The 14,520-nt window shown below is 36.1% G+C and overlaps 1 protein-coding gene across 1 annotated transcript in view; it reads right to left on the bottom strand.

Moving 5' to 3' along the window:
* Nucleotides 1-14,171, bottom strand: part of prkd2 (protein kinase D2) — a 39,580-nt gene extending 25,409 nt beyond the window's left edge. Inside the window, exon 1 of the mRNA XM_058744790.1 lies at nt 13,269-14,171. Coding sequence (XP_058600773.1) covers nt 13,269-13,595 — 327 coding nt within the window. The 5' untranslated portion in view covers nt 13,596-14,171. The remainder of the gene's footprint in view (nt 1-13,268) is intronic.
* Nucleotides 14,172-14,520: the final 349 nt, after the last annotated feature.

Below are 14,520 nucleotides of genomic sequence, written 5' to 3'. Positions count from 1 at the left end.
AGGCCCATAGGTAGATTTATACCCTTGTAGTGGACAGATATAACTACAGATATATCACAGAAGAAGAAAAATGTACAAGAAAAATATTGTTAAAATCTGGATGAATCTATTTATGACATCCTATTTAACTGAAAAATATTTTTTGGACCTGTCTGGTTTTCTGAGAATAAAAGTATTTAACACTTATTCCCAAGGTACATGGTGCATCCCCTTTTCCCGCCGCCATTTTGAATATATTATGCGATATCTCAAAACAAAAAAAATAGATAAAAAGACAATTAAAATGGAATCGTAGACAACACTTTGGGGGTTCGCCAGTTGGTGATTGGGACATGATGCTACATCTTAAATGGTTCAAAATGGCTTCCAAATATCTGTCTACTGTAGTGACCAAGGTTCAATCTGAGGGTTATATGTATGCTGTGTATATTTATTATGTATATATAAATACACACACATTCATGTATATATTTCAGAAAAATAGGTTATGTTTATATATTTAATATTTTTATTTATAATATAAATTATATGAATATAAATATAGACACGTAAATACATGTCAATATTTTCTAAATATATACACTGTGTGTGTATTTATATATAAATAATAAACATACACAGAACACACATATTATGCAAACAAAAATGTTTATTTTGTATGCGATCAATCGCGATTAATCATTTGACAACACCAATGTGTGTATATTTATATACATATGTACTGTGTACACAATATATATATATATATACACCAAACATACATTGAAAAATAATATTTTTTTTATATCATATTTGATACATCAGTCTTTTATGGTTCATGTAGTATGATATAGGAGAATATTAAGCTCATAACTGAGCAAAAATATGCAATTTGGTCTATTTGCGAATATTTATATGGCCAAAAACAGAATGGATGAAATTATACTAGTAAATCAGTGAGATCGTTTTAAGGATAGATAGATAGATAAGGATAGATAGATAGATAGATAAGGATAGATAGATAGATAGATAAGGATAGATAGATAGATAGATAAGGATAGATAGATAGATAGATGATAGATAGATAGATAGATGATAGATAGATAGATAGATAGATAGATAAGGATAGATAGATAGATAGATAGATAGATAGATAGATAGATAAGGATAGATAGATAGATAGATAAGGATAGATAGATAGATAGATAAGGATAGATAGATAGATAGATAGATAAGGATAGATAGATAAGGATAGATAAGGATAGATAGATAGATAGATAGATAGATAGATAGATAGATAGATAGATAGATAGATAGATAGATAGATAGATAGATAGATAGATAGATAGATAGATAGATAGATAGATAGATAGATAGATAGATAGATAGATAGATAGATAGATAGATAAAACCCAAGTTGCTTCAGGACAGTTTTTTTTTTTTTTAAACAGAAACGTTACTAATAATATAAAAAGTTATTCTTGCATTTACTTTATTAAAATCAGTAAACACTGTACAGCTCCATCTCTGACCCATGTGTTGAGCCAATCTACATTACAGCAGGTGGAAGAAAGGTGTGGCTGTGTAAAAAAAAAAAACTACATGTTCGCCAAACTGAGAGAAAACTGTGTGACAGCATGAGAATCTGACTCCAAAATAGCAACAGAGAAGAGCGAAACATGAACTAATAGATGCAAGTTCCGCTTTTCATCATCACCACCACCACCATTTCCTTTCTATATATCTAGTTTACAATACACACAAACAGTTTATGTGGCTTTTCATGCCCAGCACTGCTGCTTTATTTGAAAATGAGTTCACAAGGCCCTAAAAACAGCACTGAAGTCAAATGTGAAACCTGCATGTATCAAGTTCTCTGAGACATTGCAGTCAATAAAGCAAGATGTTCTCCTTTGATGGTGCGGTTTGAATTTATCTAGAGGACGTAGATAAATGTACTTTGAACATGCAGCTTCAAATGCCACAAGCAGATTAAACGGAAGTTATTAAATCTGTTAAGAGATGTTCAAACAAACTTATTTCAATATTATCTTTTAAATGAACAAAAACAAAGGCCTGAGCTCTTTAAAAACACAAGGCCTGAATATGCTGTTACCCAGACTTCACTGATCAGTTGATCAACTCACTCAACCACTGAATCATGCCAGAAGCAGTAAGTGCTACTCAGATGGCAATATAATTGCTAAAGATATTATTTCCACAGTGATTATTACTACAGTCGAACAATATAAAGAATATAAACGAGCAAGGTAGATGACATCATAATTACTGACCCAGATTTTATGATATTCTGAGCTGGATCTATGGTAGGTGACATTTGGGTGAAATTTATCAGCTTGTCTTCACTGACAGAAAATTGTAAAAAATAAAAAAATATCAGCCTACAAGTGCACCTGAGATTCACACCAATGAGTACAGCATCCGTTTTTATGACATGTCGCACATTCTAGTCGGAAACATAACACAGATGTAGCTTAAATGAGACCAAAGAATCATACTGTGAAAAAAAATTAATCTGAATTAAAAAAAAAAAAAAATTCCCATCACTTGTTAATACTTGATATTACAAGTAAATGTTTGTGTAACATTTTAAAAGGATTGAAATATAGCATGTAAAATTTAAATAACATGCAAAATATGTCATTATAATTTGCTAAACTTGTTGTCCACTTACTTATCTTTATATATGTATTGTATAAATACATAATGTATATAGGCTATCTGATATTATCTATTTTATAGATCAGTGTATCATCAAGCTTATGACTTTACTCTGTCATTTATGTGCTCGGAACTCGTAATTACAACATTTCCAACTCTATTTGAAAAAGGCACATAAAATTCTATAAAAATTGACCCTTTTGTCAATCTCCACCCTCCTGGTAAATGAGGTTTGAGACATAAGTTTAATACATAGAAATTTGGAAAATGAAAAGAAAAAAAAAACTTTTTGTGAAGGTACCTTGTGTCATAAGTACCTTATAAGTGACCTGTCAAAAATATTTAGTTTAATTTACATTTAAAGTTAATATATTTTAAAAGTACCGAATTGCAATACCATTACATATTTGTAATTAATATATATATATATATATACACACATATACATACACACACACACACACACACATATATATACACAAATATATACACGTGTGTGTGTATGTATATATATGTGTGTGTGTGTGTGTGTGTGTGTGTTTTTTTGTGAAAAGTCAGGACATAGATTTGTATAATGACAAAGGTATGACAGGTATTACAAGGAAAAGGTGACTTTTCAGGACATTGACCCATGTACCCACTTTTCAAAACGCTTATGAATCACACAGAGTGAGTTTTCTTTGGGGAAAGTTGAAATGCACAGTCTCCTGTAAGGGGTAGGTTTAGGTGTAGGGCAATAGCACATACAGTAAGTACAGTATAAAAACCATTACGCCTATGGGATGTCCCCACTTTTCACAAAAACAAACGTGTGTGTGTGTGTGTGTGTGTGTGTGTATATATACTGTATATATACTCTTTTTACAAATATACTAAAATGTAGGCTACTTTTTCCACAAGGGTATGTATGAAGCAAAAGGAGATTATTGTGTAAAGTGGCCGACCGGATTGAATGAATATTAGGAACAATGCCCTATTGTTTGCAACATACTGGTTTTGTTTCCAATCAGTAGAGTTTATACACTTACCATTTCACAAAGATAACCCTTTCAAAACCATTTCTCTCATAAGCATTTGTTTCATTGTGACATTATGAAGTTAAATGAATCACAGAAACTGGACTGTGGCTTAATGTTTGTAGGAATTGGAGGTCAAGCATGCAAATGTTTTAACAATGTTGCAAACATCACTTGGAAAAGACAGTAAAAAGACTCCTCTTTAAAATAACAATAAAAATAACGCAATACAACATAATAAAGTTTGAGACAACACCCTTGGCCGCAACTTTGGCTTCTACCGTCATCACCTTTGAAATAGTCTTCTGTTACCAGCTAAAATAAAAACTTCCCAGGGATTTTGGCAGATATTGACGTTAAATGAAACGGTGCCATGGCAATTGCGGCGTAAAGACGTCAACGCACTGCACTCATTAGCAGCCAACAACTGCTTGGCTCAGCACGGGAATTTCACCGGCCATTGTGTTTGTGCGTGATGGAACAAATGCTTTTAGCTAGTTGGGTTATTTTTAGGTCGTGTGATGTCATAGGACAGTGCAAGTTGAGAAACATATCAGAAATGCCAAGTTTTTTTGCGCAAAGGCATAGCCTAACAACCTGAGTGACAAGAGTGAATGAGAATTCCCCGTCGCAAGAGATGACGCAATAAACGGGTGATGTCAGCAGCTGATTCACAACAACAAACACAACGCTGAGGTCAGTTGGAGCACAACATGACAAAAGATTCTATTCTACTGAGCTTGGCTCTTTAAGGCTATCCTCCACCCTGTTCCACTTGTGCAACAGATAGTCCCCTAGCATAGGCTAAAACACAACAAACTAAAGGAGTACTTAGCTATGCAAATCTGAACCACTATCAAGGTAGTGCCATGTGAAAAGGAACTGTTGCATTACTGTATTGAATGTGCTCTTGTAACGTACTTCAAAACTTAAAACTATAATTAAAACAAACAAACTACTATGTTTGCATATGATATAATATTAATCAAATTAAACGGCCGCATAGAATACACTTTCAGGATTTAAGTGGCCTATACATTTTTGCACTTTGTAATAATATCAAATTAAAAGTTTTACTTTAAAATGCATTTCAAATTATGTTCAATAGACTTTTGTCATGCTTTAAAGTACACTTATTTAGATTAACAAACTTAAGCATGTTGATTATAAATTTAACTGTAGTGTAATACAACACTATATCAAGTTCATAGAAAATTGCACCTTCATCATTACAAATGTGTAATTATTTTTAATACATTGCAAATTTTAATGAAAAAGACATTAAAGTATATTTTAGTTTAACATAACCATATTTCAAAGACAATATAAGTAATTATGAAATCATATATAAATACATAGCCTACTTAATTGCAAGTAACATGCACAGAAACATTACATTTATTTTGCACTTAACTATATTATTTTAAACTATATTATATACATAAGTACTCTTTTTATACAAAGTGTGCAGCTTCTTTTCTTTTACAAGGTGAAATATAAGTACATTGTCTCATAAGGAAGCAAAAGCAATTAAATACGCCATAAATCAAGGTTGTGTGGCTTTTAGTTCAGTTATAAGCCTATTTAGCATTATTAGCAATTAGTTAGCTATATGCTAATAATTTTTATATATGCTAACTAAAAGACATGACAAAACAAACTTCTAGGAGATATATGCAAAACATAAGACTTACATATGTAAAAATTAGGCTACTTGTCTGATAAAATGCTCTCTAGAATGTAAAATAATTCTTTCAAATCTCTCTAAACTGCAAAGGACTAGCAATAGCATGTAGCATATGATGTTTTTGATAAGCTGTAAGCTAAAGGCTATTAGCTACTCAAAATAAAAAGATCCCTTCAATAAGTGCCACTCCAACTTATTTTTTTGACAGGAAATACGTCAAGACAGGAGATAATTGTGTTCGTCAAACCATTTCATTGAACCTTCATTCTTATAAACTTAAGAGAAGAGAAAAGGGAAAAGCTACAACAGGCCATGGATTAAGTTTGTGAACTTCTGTGATGTTTATGTAGAATATAAGGGTTAAGAGCCTGACTTCCTGTTTGTGTTCTCACAAGTTCAAGAGGGCAATGAGGGAAAGTCTGTGGAGGTACTAAGTCAACTATTTTCTGTTTAATGTTCTTGCGTCAGCCCCATGCAATCATGTTGTATATGTGGTGTAAGACGACTTTCCCTTTAGTCACGAGTAGTTAATACAGATATAATAACAAAGGTGAAAATATGTCATGGAAAAGGGTGTAAAAGCCAAATTTACATTCCACACATGACTAGAGCATTTACGTAGAGCATGACAGCCTGCAGGACTGGTGCAAATACCAATGATACTTTCATACTTACAGCGCTGCCACATTTCTGCTGTAGCATTCCAAATTCATTGATATAGTATCAAATAAGTAACTTCTTACATTTTAATGTGTATTAACATTTTTTAATAATTAATACAAAATAGTTTAAATAAAAATGTTGCAAGTACAGTATCACTCACATGAGCACCAGACTGTTTATGTAGACCAAATTTAACTCTATATTCTAGGTTAAATGAAACTAAAACAATAACATCTGCCACGGATATTATTTTTACTCGTCTCGGTTAATAAAAACCAACAAAAACTGTGTTGACACATAAAGCATTTACTACGGATGTCTAAGTGGGAATTGTATACCGGAAAACTATTCAAAATGCTAAATTTAGCATGTATAAACTATACAGTAATAGTGTGTGATAGAGTTGCTTACAAACCCAGTCCACAGAGTTATGTCAAAAATGCTCTCATGGCTATTTAAACCAGTACACCCGGTACTTTCTTTGTGAAATGTATGATAGGATTTCAAGAAGAGATATAACTACATGTTTTAATGATCTCTGCAGCACTTTTCCATGGAACAAATTGCAGTTACAAGAAATTATGCTGCGAATGCATAACCAGAAGTCGTCTAGATAAGCAAAAAGACAATTCAGACAACATATACCACATTTTGCATGAAATAATTAATAAAAGCTGCCTAACAAAAATATACAAGGCACGTTATTTTTATTTTTTGCTTTTAAACCCTTCTACACTGTATAAAAAGAGATAGATAAAACAGATTATTGTAGATTGTTTTACAAGAAAATACTTTATGCTATTTTTCTAATATTTTCCAATACTTTAAATAAATTTCACATTTAATTCAATGCGTTACTTGCTGTTTCTTTATAAATATTTGTGAAATTTACTATCAATTTTTGAGTGAAAACTGAAATCTATATCATTTTTTTTCCATGTGTATACAATCGGCTGATAAACTCTTTCAGTGTTACTGTTAACAAGTTTTGTTTTTGTAACTGAGGGACGAGTCAAAATTATTTTCTGTCATGAGCAACAGCAAAACAAATACATGTGAGCAGAGGTTGAATATTAAGTACGCTCACCAATTTTGTTGTATTTAACATTGACAAAGTGAATTTGAAGCAAGACATCTTTTCAAATGCACAGCAACAACAACAGCCTCTGAAAGTGGGACCAGAGCCGTCCACCTTCTGAACTCAACATGTTGGGTTTAGATGCAAAAATCACACACACTGCAGTGCAAACACACACACACACAGTGATTTCATTAAGCCCACAAACTTCTGTGTGCTGCCCGGGGCTGAGGCAAGGGCTCGGAAAACAAAGCAGCCTTTTTTTATTCAAGCGAACAGTAACACGAGAGGCATGGCTGGCAAGCGAAGGGGAGAAGAGGGCGGAGGGGACTCAGCCAGGGGACTAAATGGAGTTTGTGCTCCACTGTGCTGAAATGGGCTTTTGTGGCCCAGGCGTCAGGATGATGAAGCAGGTAAGCCAATAGGAATGCCACAATGATCCCCAGAGCCCCCAACGATTCAGGACCTTATTACTTTAAACAGAAAAATAGAAATGAATAGAAATGAGAATTTAATAGTTTTACAATTCCAGTTATTAAATGATTATTTTGAGGGAGCTGATTCAGACGGTTTCCAGCTAGCCTTTGTGATGGGGTCATTAAAAAGAATGGGCTCCTATTAGTGTTTTAATAAATTCATAAGATTATTTTAGTACTTTTGAAGGAGTTTGTGACTGATTCAATCAGATCTGAGAGACTCTTATTGTGCTGATACAGTGGTATAGTGATAGTATCAGATGCTAATACTATGGTACTTTAATAGCCCATGTGAAAAAGAAGTGTGCTTAATTGTATTGAATGTGCATGTCAAATCTTAAAAGTATTACTGTGTGTATAGTTTAATGTATTACGTATAGTAAAAGTATATGTTTTATGCTTTAATACTCTTTTGTCATGCGCTCACTAACATACTAAAGTACTTGACTATAATTGTAGCAGATTAAATACTGTATATTTATATAGCCTAATATAAATGTAAATTCATAGCCTGCAAATTCATCATTTGTAAAAGTCCAAATAGAAATAACACTAAACTATATTTTAGTTTACCATAAATACCTAGTTTGTACATTCAGCAGTACATTGTAACCATGTTTCAAAGACAATAGATGCAAATATGAAATTACATATAAAGATGTACTTAAAGGGATAGTTCACCCAAAAATGAAAATGCCGTCATTAATTACTCACCCTTAAGCCGTTCCAAACCCGTAAGACATTTGTTCATCCTCAAAACACAAATTAAGATATTTTTGATGAAATCCGAGAGCTTTCTGACCCTCCATAGGCAGCAACGCAACTGACACGTTCAAGGCACAGAAAGGTAGTAAGAACATCATTAAAATATTCCATGTGACATCAGTGGTTCAACCGTAATTTTATGAAGACCGACACGAAAGAAAAGAAATTGTTGAATAAAAGTCGTTATGTTTGTTTTGTTTTTTTTGCACACAAAAAGTATACTCGTAGCTTCATAAAATTACGGCAGTAAAAACGTGGTAGTTGCATTGCTTGTCTATGGAGGGTCAAAAAGCTCTCGGATTTCGTCAAAAGCATCTTCATTTGTGTTCTGAACATGAACAAAGGTCTTACGAGTCTGAAACAACAGGAGGGTGAGCAATTAATGACAGAATTTTCATTTTTGGGTGTATTAACCCTTTAAGTACTTCTGAGTCAGAAAAGCAATAGTTGCATCTAATATAAATTTAACTATAGTACATTTGATATTAATATGCAATTAAGTGTCCGGAAACATTATACTCAGGTTTCACTTAAGTATATTATTTTTGTAATCTTTTCTTAAAAAGTATTCCTATACTATGGTACTGAATGATTACCATATTATGCATTAATATGCAGAGTAGAATTGAAAAAAAAAAAAAAAAAAAACATGCTAATACTACTTTTTTTTTTTTTTTTGTTAAAGGCAATAACAGTGTGCTCTGTATTTGAAAACACACATAAATACTCGTCTGCCAGTGTGACTGGAACCAGACTTCTCTCCTCACTCTGAGATCATGTGTTTACCCACTGTGGTAACCCACCCATTTAACTTTCTGCAGCAAACCGGCTTGGAAGCACACAACACAAAACCTCCGTTCTTACGCATAGCACATGCACACGCTGCTCCACCTTCTCCAAATTCGCATGCACACTCCACCCACGCCTAACGTTCACACTGTCCTACATTACAGTCAATCCAAGCACATGCGAGTCTGACACCTCATACCACTCGTTTCTGCTCTTTTCATGGCGGAGTTAAGCTGCTTTGATTTGTATTACCATACAAAATCTCCATTCTTCCATGGTTGGTCTGCAAAGAATATAATCCTAATGGGATTAATTACATACCGATTTACTCACAGCATGGCATTAAACAACACGTTTCAAAACCAAAAGGTGCGCCAGCTGTGGAATTAAGGTCTTGCACACAGTGTTTGTGTGTCTATGAGCTAAACTGAGTGAATATCCCGCCAGCTAAATGTAGTTATTTAGAATGAATGGATATGCTAAGTAAAAAACAGGGCCTAAATATGTTGTTTATTAACACTACAATTTTCAAGAATATCTATCATTGCATCTAGTACAGCCTAGTAATAAAGCCACAACACCCTTTTTGCACAGGCAAGCATCGTTCTAGTAAAATTCCAGTTGTCACCATTTCATAATAAATTAATGTTTATTTTGTTTTATTTAACAGTCAATGTTAACTATGGTATTTTGGTGGAAACTGTGGTGCTGTGGGTAAGCCAAACTGCCCCGGATAACAGAAACAAACCATCTGTGACCTCATAATTGGGCACCCAACATGCTGAAAGAGCAATCTGGGCACACCCCCGACATAAAACAAAAGTTTCCTTTTGTTCCTATCTTGTTTGTTTTCTTTTATGAAACTATTGCCATTATTTGTACACAAAAATCACTGTGGCTGTGCCTTGGTACAATATGCTAATATCATGTTACTTTGACATACACCAACTGTCGTCAATGTAGTCCATATTCATCATACACAATGGTATTTGCATAGTACACTCGAAATATGGAAGTACCTTTTTTGGTGTGGCTTAAAAGAATAGGCTGTTTTGTCAAAGTTTGCATTATACACCATAAGCATTTTCCATAGCATACACTTAGACAGCTATAAATCATAGCACAAATAAGGGACAAGGGTATTGGATTTCATAATGGCCTATATGATGGAGAAAACGCCAAAAGAAGTGTAAATGTGTATGCCAGAAAATCCTGTCTGAGTAAAGCGATCTGCCGCTGGCGCTCTACTGTACCACTGAGTAACCCATTATATTTGACACCTGGAAATGTGTTTTTGTTAGGTGCTGAATTGAAGTGTCACAGGCAAGAAAAATCTATTTCACATCAAATAATCTTGTAATTGGGAGCCATTTAATGGCCATTACATTTGCCACATCATATTTTTGTTTTATTGCTTATTCAAGGTATTTTTTATTATTATCTCTAATTCTCATTTGCTGCATACTATCTATGGATTTACATTATTAAATTAATACATAATTTAGTATATAACATATAAAACAGTCTGTTCACATAACACACAACATTCACTGTACATCAAATCAAAGAAGAACTTGAGCAGATTTCTTCTTATCTAAGGACCAGCAACTCTTATCTAAATCTTCAACATTAAAATTAAATGCAAAACAGCTCTTAGCTCAGCTAAGAAAATAACCCTAACAAAACACAATGTCAAAGATTGCGTCTCTTGTCTTTTCTCTTTTCACTTTTGTCGTTCATTTCCTGTTGAGCAAATGTGTTTTGAATAGTCAAATGGTGGCGAGCACACAGCGGTAATTTTTGCCAGGAAATACGGTTCTTCCATGCAAAGACTCTCCGTAGCCATGCAAATGAGCCGGAGTGAGATGACTATAGCATGTGGGAGTTGCACGGTGCAGAATTACCTGTAACTCCCCTGATATCAGACACTGTGTGCTTTACAGTGGCCACATTTGTAAGAAACAAACAAGTAGTGATTTTACGCTAGCTGCTGACATTTCCTCAGGAGTGTCCTTAAAAGTCTTCTTCCCTCAAGAATGGGGATTCACAGTCTGATATCTAACCTCCTTAACCTATTGATCCAGAATGGATCTACAGCGTGGTGGAGTTGAGATGTCCATAACCTTGTTTCAACGCTGGTTACAGTCCACTGCATGAGCGTTTGGTACACAGGTCAAAAATATGTTTTTGTACTGTTTAACTTTCTTCTGTTTAGTATAAACTGATTCACATGCTTACTGTAAACTGTGATTTTAATTACATATTATTTTAAGGAGGACTTGCCCATTTGTTCTTCCCCAAACCACTGAAAACACAACCACTAATCTGCCCTCTTTCTACTATTATCACCCCAGCCCTAGAATACATGGCCAGAGGTGGGTGAACAGATTGATGGAGTGCTCCTTCTCCTGGGATTCAGATAAAACCACACACATTCCTCTCTAGGGGACGACATGCGACTTAACCCTCAACCATTTGTTTCATTTTAAGCCTATATACAGTATCACTAGACACCAAAATCTATGCAAATGTGCAGAAATCTGTCTGTAGGCAAAAAAAAAAAAAAAAGTCTTAAACTCTTTAAAGGTGTGTTGCATGGATATGGAAGTAACAGCATTGTCTGTGAACCTGCAGTTAGAAAACAAACTCCAGCAGGAAGCCAAAGGGAGCGGTTCAGAGGCGGAGGACACACCATGGCCTCCTACTTAGGGAGGAAACAGGCTTCATTTCCTCCTCTTTATCCCATGGACAATGGCTTGCTTGCGTGTTGGACCAGCAGGGAAATAGGCTGGGCAAGGAACAAAAGGGACAGCCCACAGATGTTTTAATTATGCATTACATAGATGGCAGCACAGTTTTGTAGTTCTTTAGGGATTGAGGGAAAGGAAAACTTGTTCTAGAAGAGGATAAATAATGCCTAGAGGGAGGAACTGAGTGATGCCGCCACATTACCTTCCAAGTGAATGGAAAAAAGTGTCCATGGAACAGAGGGAGCCATTTGAATAAACAGAGAGGGAACACTGTGACTCACTCTGTCTGACGCCAAGGGGAGATGAGGGAAGGAGTCAAAATCCAAGCTCACAAATCACCCAATCCAAAGGACACAACAAAGGACTTGTTGTAATCAACTGATTTGTGAGTTAATAGGAAAAACATGATGGTCAATGTTTCCCCAAGTCCAAATCATATTTATATTATTTTGCAGATTCCCTTCTGGGGCAACGTTTAAAACAAGTTCTCTTCATAGCAACTGATCAAGACATTCACCTTCACATGGATAACAGAACTCAAGCCTGACTTTCCACTAGTGACTGCAAAGCTCTATTGGATAAAGTATGGTAAATGCTTCCATGGAGGAAAGAAAAAAAAAACCTCCTTTTTAACCTTTTTAAGATGACCCTTGTCATTGCCCAGGGCATGGAAATCCGATAATCAAATCATCTCACAGTCTGACTGGCTGATAAAATCTCAGTTGTTAGGCACTAATGCAGATTTGAGGTAAGGGCAGTCACGAAATGGATGGCCTGTTTTTTGTTCCATTACTGCAGAAATGGGTTCTGGACATTCTGTGCTAGACTAAGATATTAAGTGAATCTAATTTTTACATCAAGGGCTTCATTCAGGTAACTTGGCCCACTTGGAGGGTTTGACATTTGGCAATTTAATCAACAATGCTTGGACTATTGCTTGGACTATTCTTACAACCTTACATATCAGTGCCATCATTGGCAACGTACACATCGGTGTGGGATTTTTCTGTGGAGAACTGCTGAAACTGAGAAAAGAGTTGCCATACTTTACCACAGCATGCTCTGCATGCATCACATATTTCTGTGGTCACTGAGCTAAGTAAGAAATATTTTTGTCATGCACGGTTTGAATTGGAAGGACTGGAGAAAAATTGACATTGCAGAAAAGGACAACTTTTGCTCTAATGAAATCATCCAAAAATACAATCGAAAATCTTTGAAGTCTGGGTGCATTGAAAATCACTTTAAAAGACCTGAAGGTAAACCACTAAATTTCCAATATAAACTGCTGTAGCTCCAAACACAAACTCGCTCACATTTTTCAGCTGTGCAATAGTGCTAGTGCATACAGCATCAAAGCACAACGCACTGGGTGGTGCTTACCTTTTGATCCACAATTGAGCAAGAAATTTGTTTGACGTAGGCCAGGTCTGCAGTCTGGGGTAGAAGCACAGATTCTCTAGTAAGCCCAATCTGTATCATGAAGGAGACACCGGCTGGTGCCGGAGGCCCAGACGTTATTCCAGATGCCCCGCCGGGACCCGGGGCAACCCCCATGTCCACTGCAGGAAACCCTGGGGTTTGAGAGTTATGGACAGAAACCGGTGTCCCCTGATGCATCACCACTGACCCAGGTGGAGATGGACCCCCCGGGGGGAAGAAGACCTGGGACATGGGTCCCGGAGACATGAAGGGACTGACGTTGGCCATGCCGAAGAGTCAAAGACAGTCAAGAGATAAGACTGGGTAGTGTGAGGCAGCAAACTCACCTACACACACCAGCAGTCACTCACTCATCAATAGTGGCCGTCCTTGCTGTGTGTCCCGTGTCTACTAGAGCTTGAAAACAACTGATCCCTTTCCAGGAAGTGGCTCTTCTTTCTTCTCGCCCTCCCTTTCACGGAAAGCTCCTCTATACAGCTTTCATTCCAGAGAAGGAGCAGGTGAGAAATACAGATAAAGTTTAGCTTTGAAACTAACCGTCCTCTTCTCCTCCTCCTCCTCCTCCTGCTGCTGCTGCTTCCTGTTCCCTCACTACTCCAAAGCAGCTTTGAAGAACTGAAGTCCAAACTTCAAGGAAACACACTGGGGACAAAAAAGAAACTGTAACAAATGAGAAAAGCAAACAAACGCCTATAGCAGTCAACTCAAGATGGCCTCCAAGCACAGGAAATAAGCCGGAGAGAGCTCCTGGTTAGGCTTGCTTTGCAAGTCAGACTGTGTTTCAGTTTCTTGTCGTGTTGAGCCGTGTCTGCTGTGCCTCAGTGAGAAAACTACTGAGGACACTCCCTCTTCCCCCTGCCTCCACCTCCCTACTGTTTGAACCTCGCAGAGCCCAGGAGGAAGTGCTGTGACTGGCAGATCTCTCGGCCAATCAACAGGAGAGAGAGCTGTAAAAGAGAGGCTCTGTGAGATCATACATATCCACTTTGGTCTCCTCCCAGTCCCACATACACCTTCTTCCCTCCCTCTCAACTTTTACGTCTTTCTCTTTGTGTAACAGTTTGCCTTGTTTACTCCCCCACCCTGGAACATATTTGTCCTCCTCTTTTTTTTCTTTTTTTGCCTGGGGCTCCGTGTTAACTTGCACTCTTTTCCCAGTCATTCATTCTTACTCACTCTTTTTCCCCAGTCC

This window comes from Onychostoma macrolepis, chromosome 15, assembly GCF_012432095.1.
Source record: "Onychostoma macrolepis isolate SWU-2019 chromosome 15, ASM1243209v1, whole genome shotgun sequence".
Taxonomy (NCBI): domain Eukaryota; kingdom Metazoa; phylum Chordata; class Actinopteri; order Cypriniformes; family Cyprinidae; genus Onychostoma; species Onychostoma macrolepis.
Note: the sequence above shows the minus strand (reverse complement) of the source record. Positions and strands in the feature narration are given on the sequence as shown.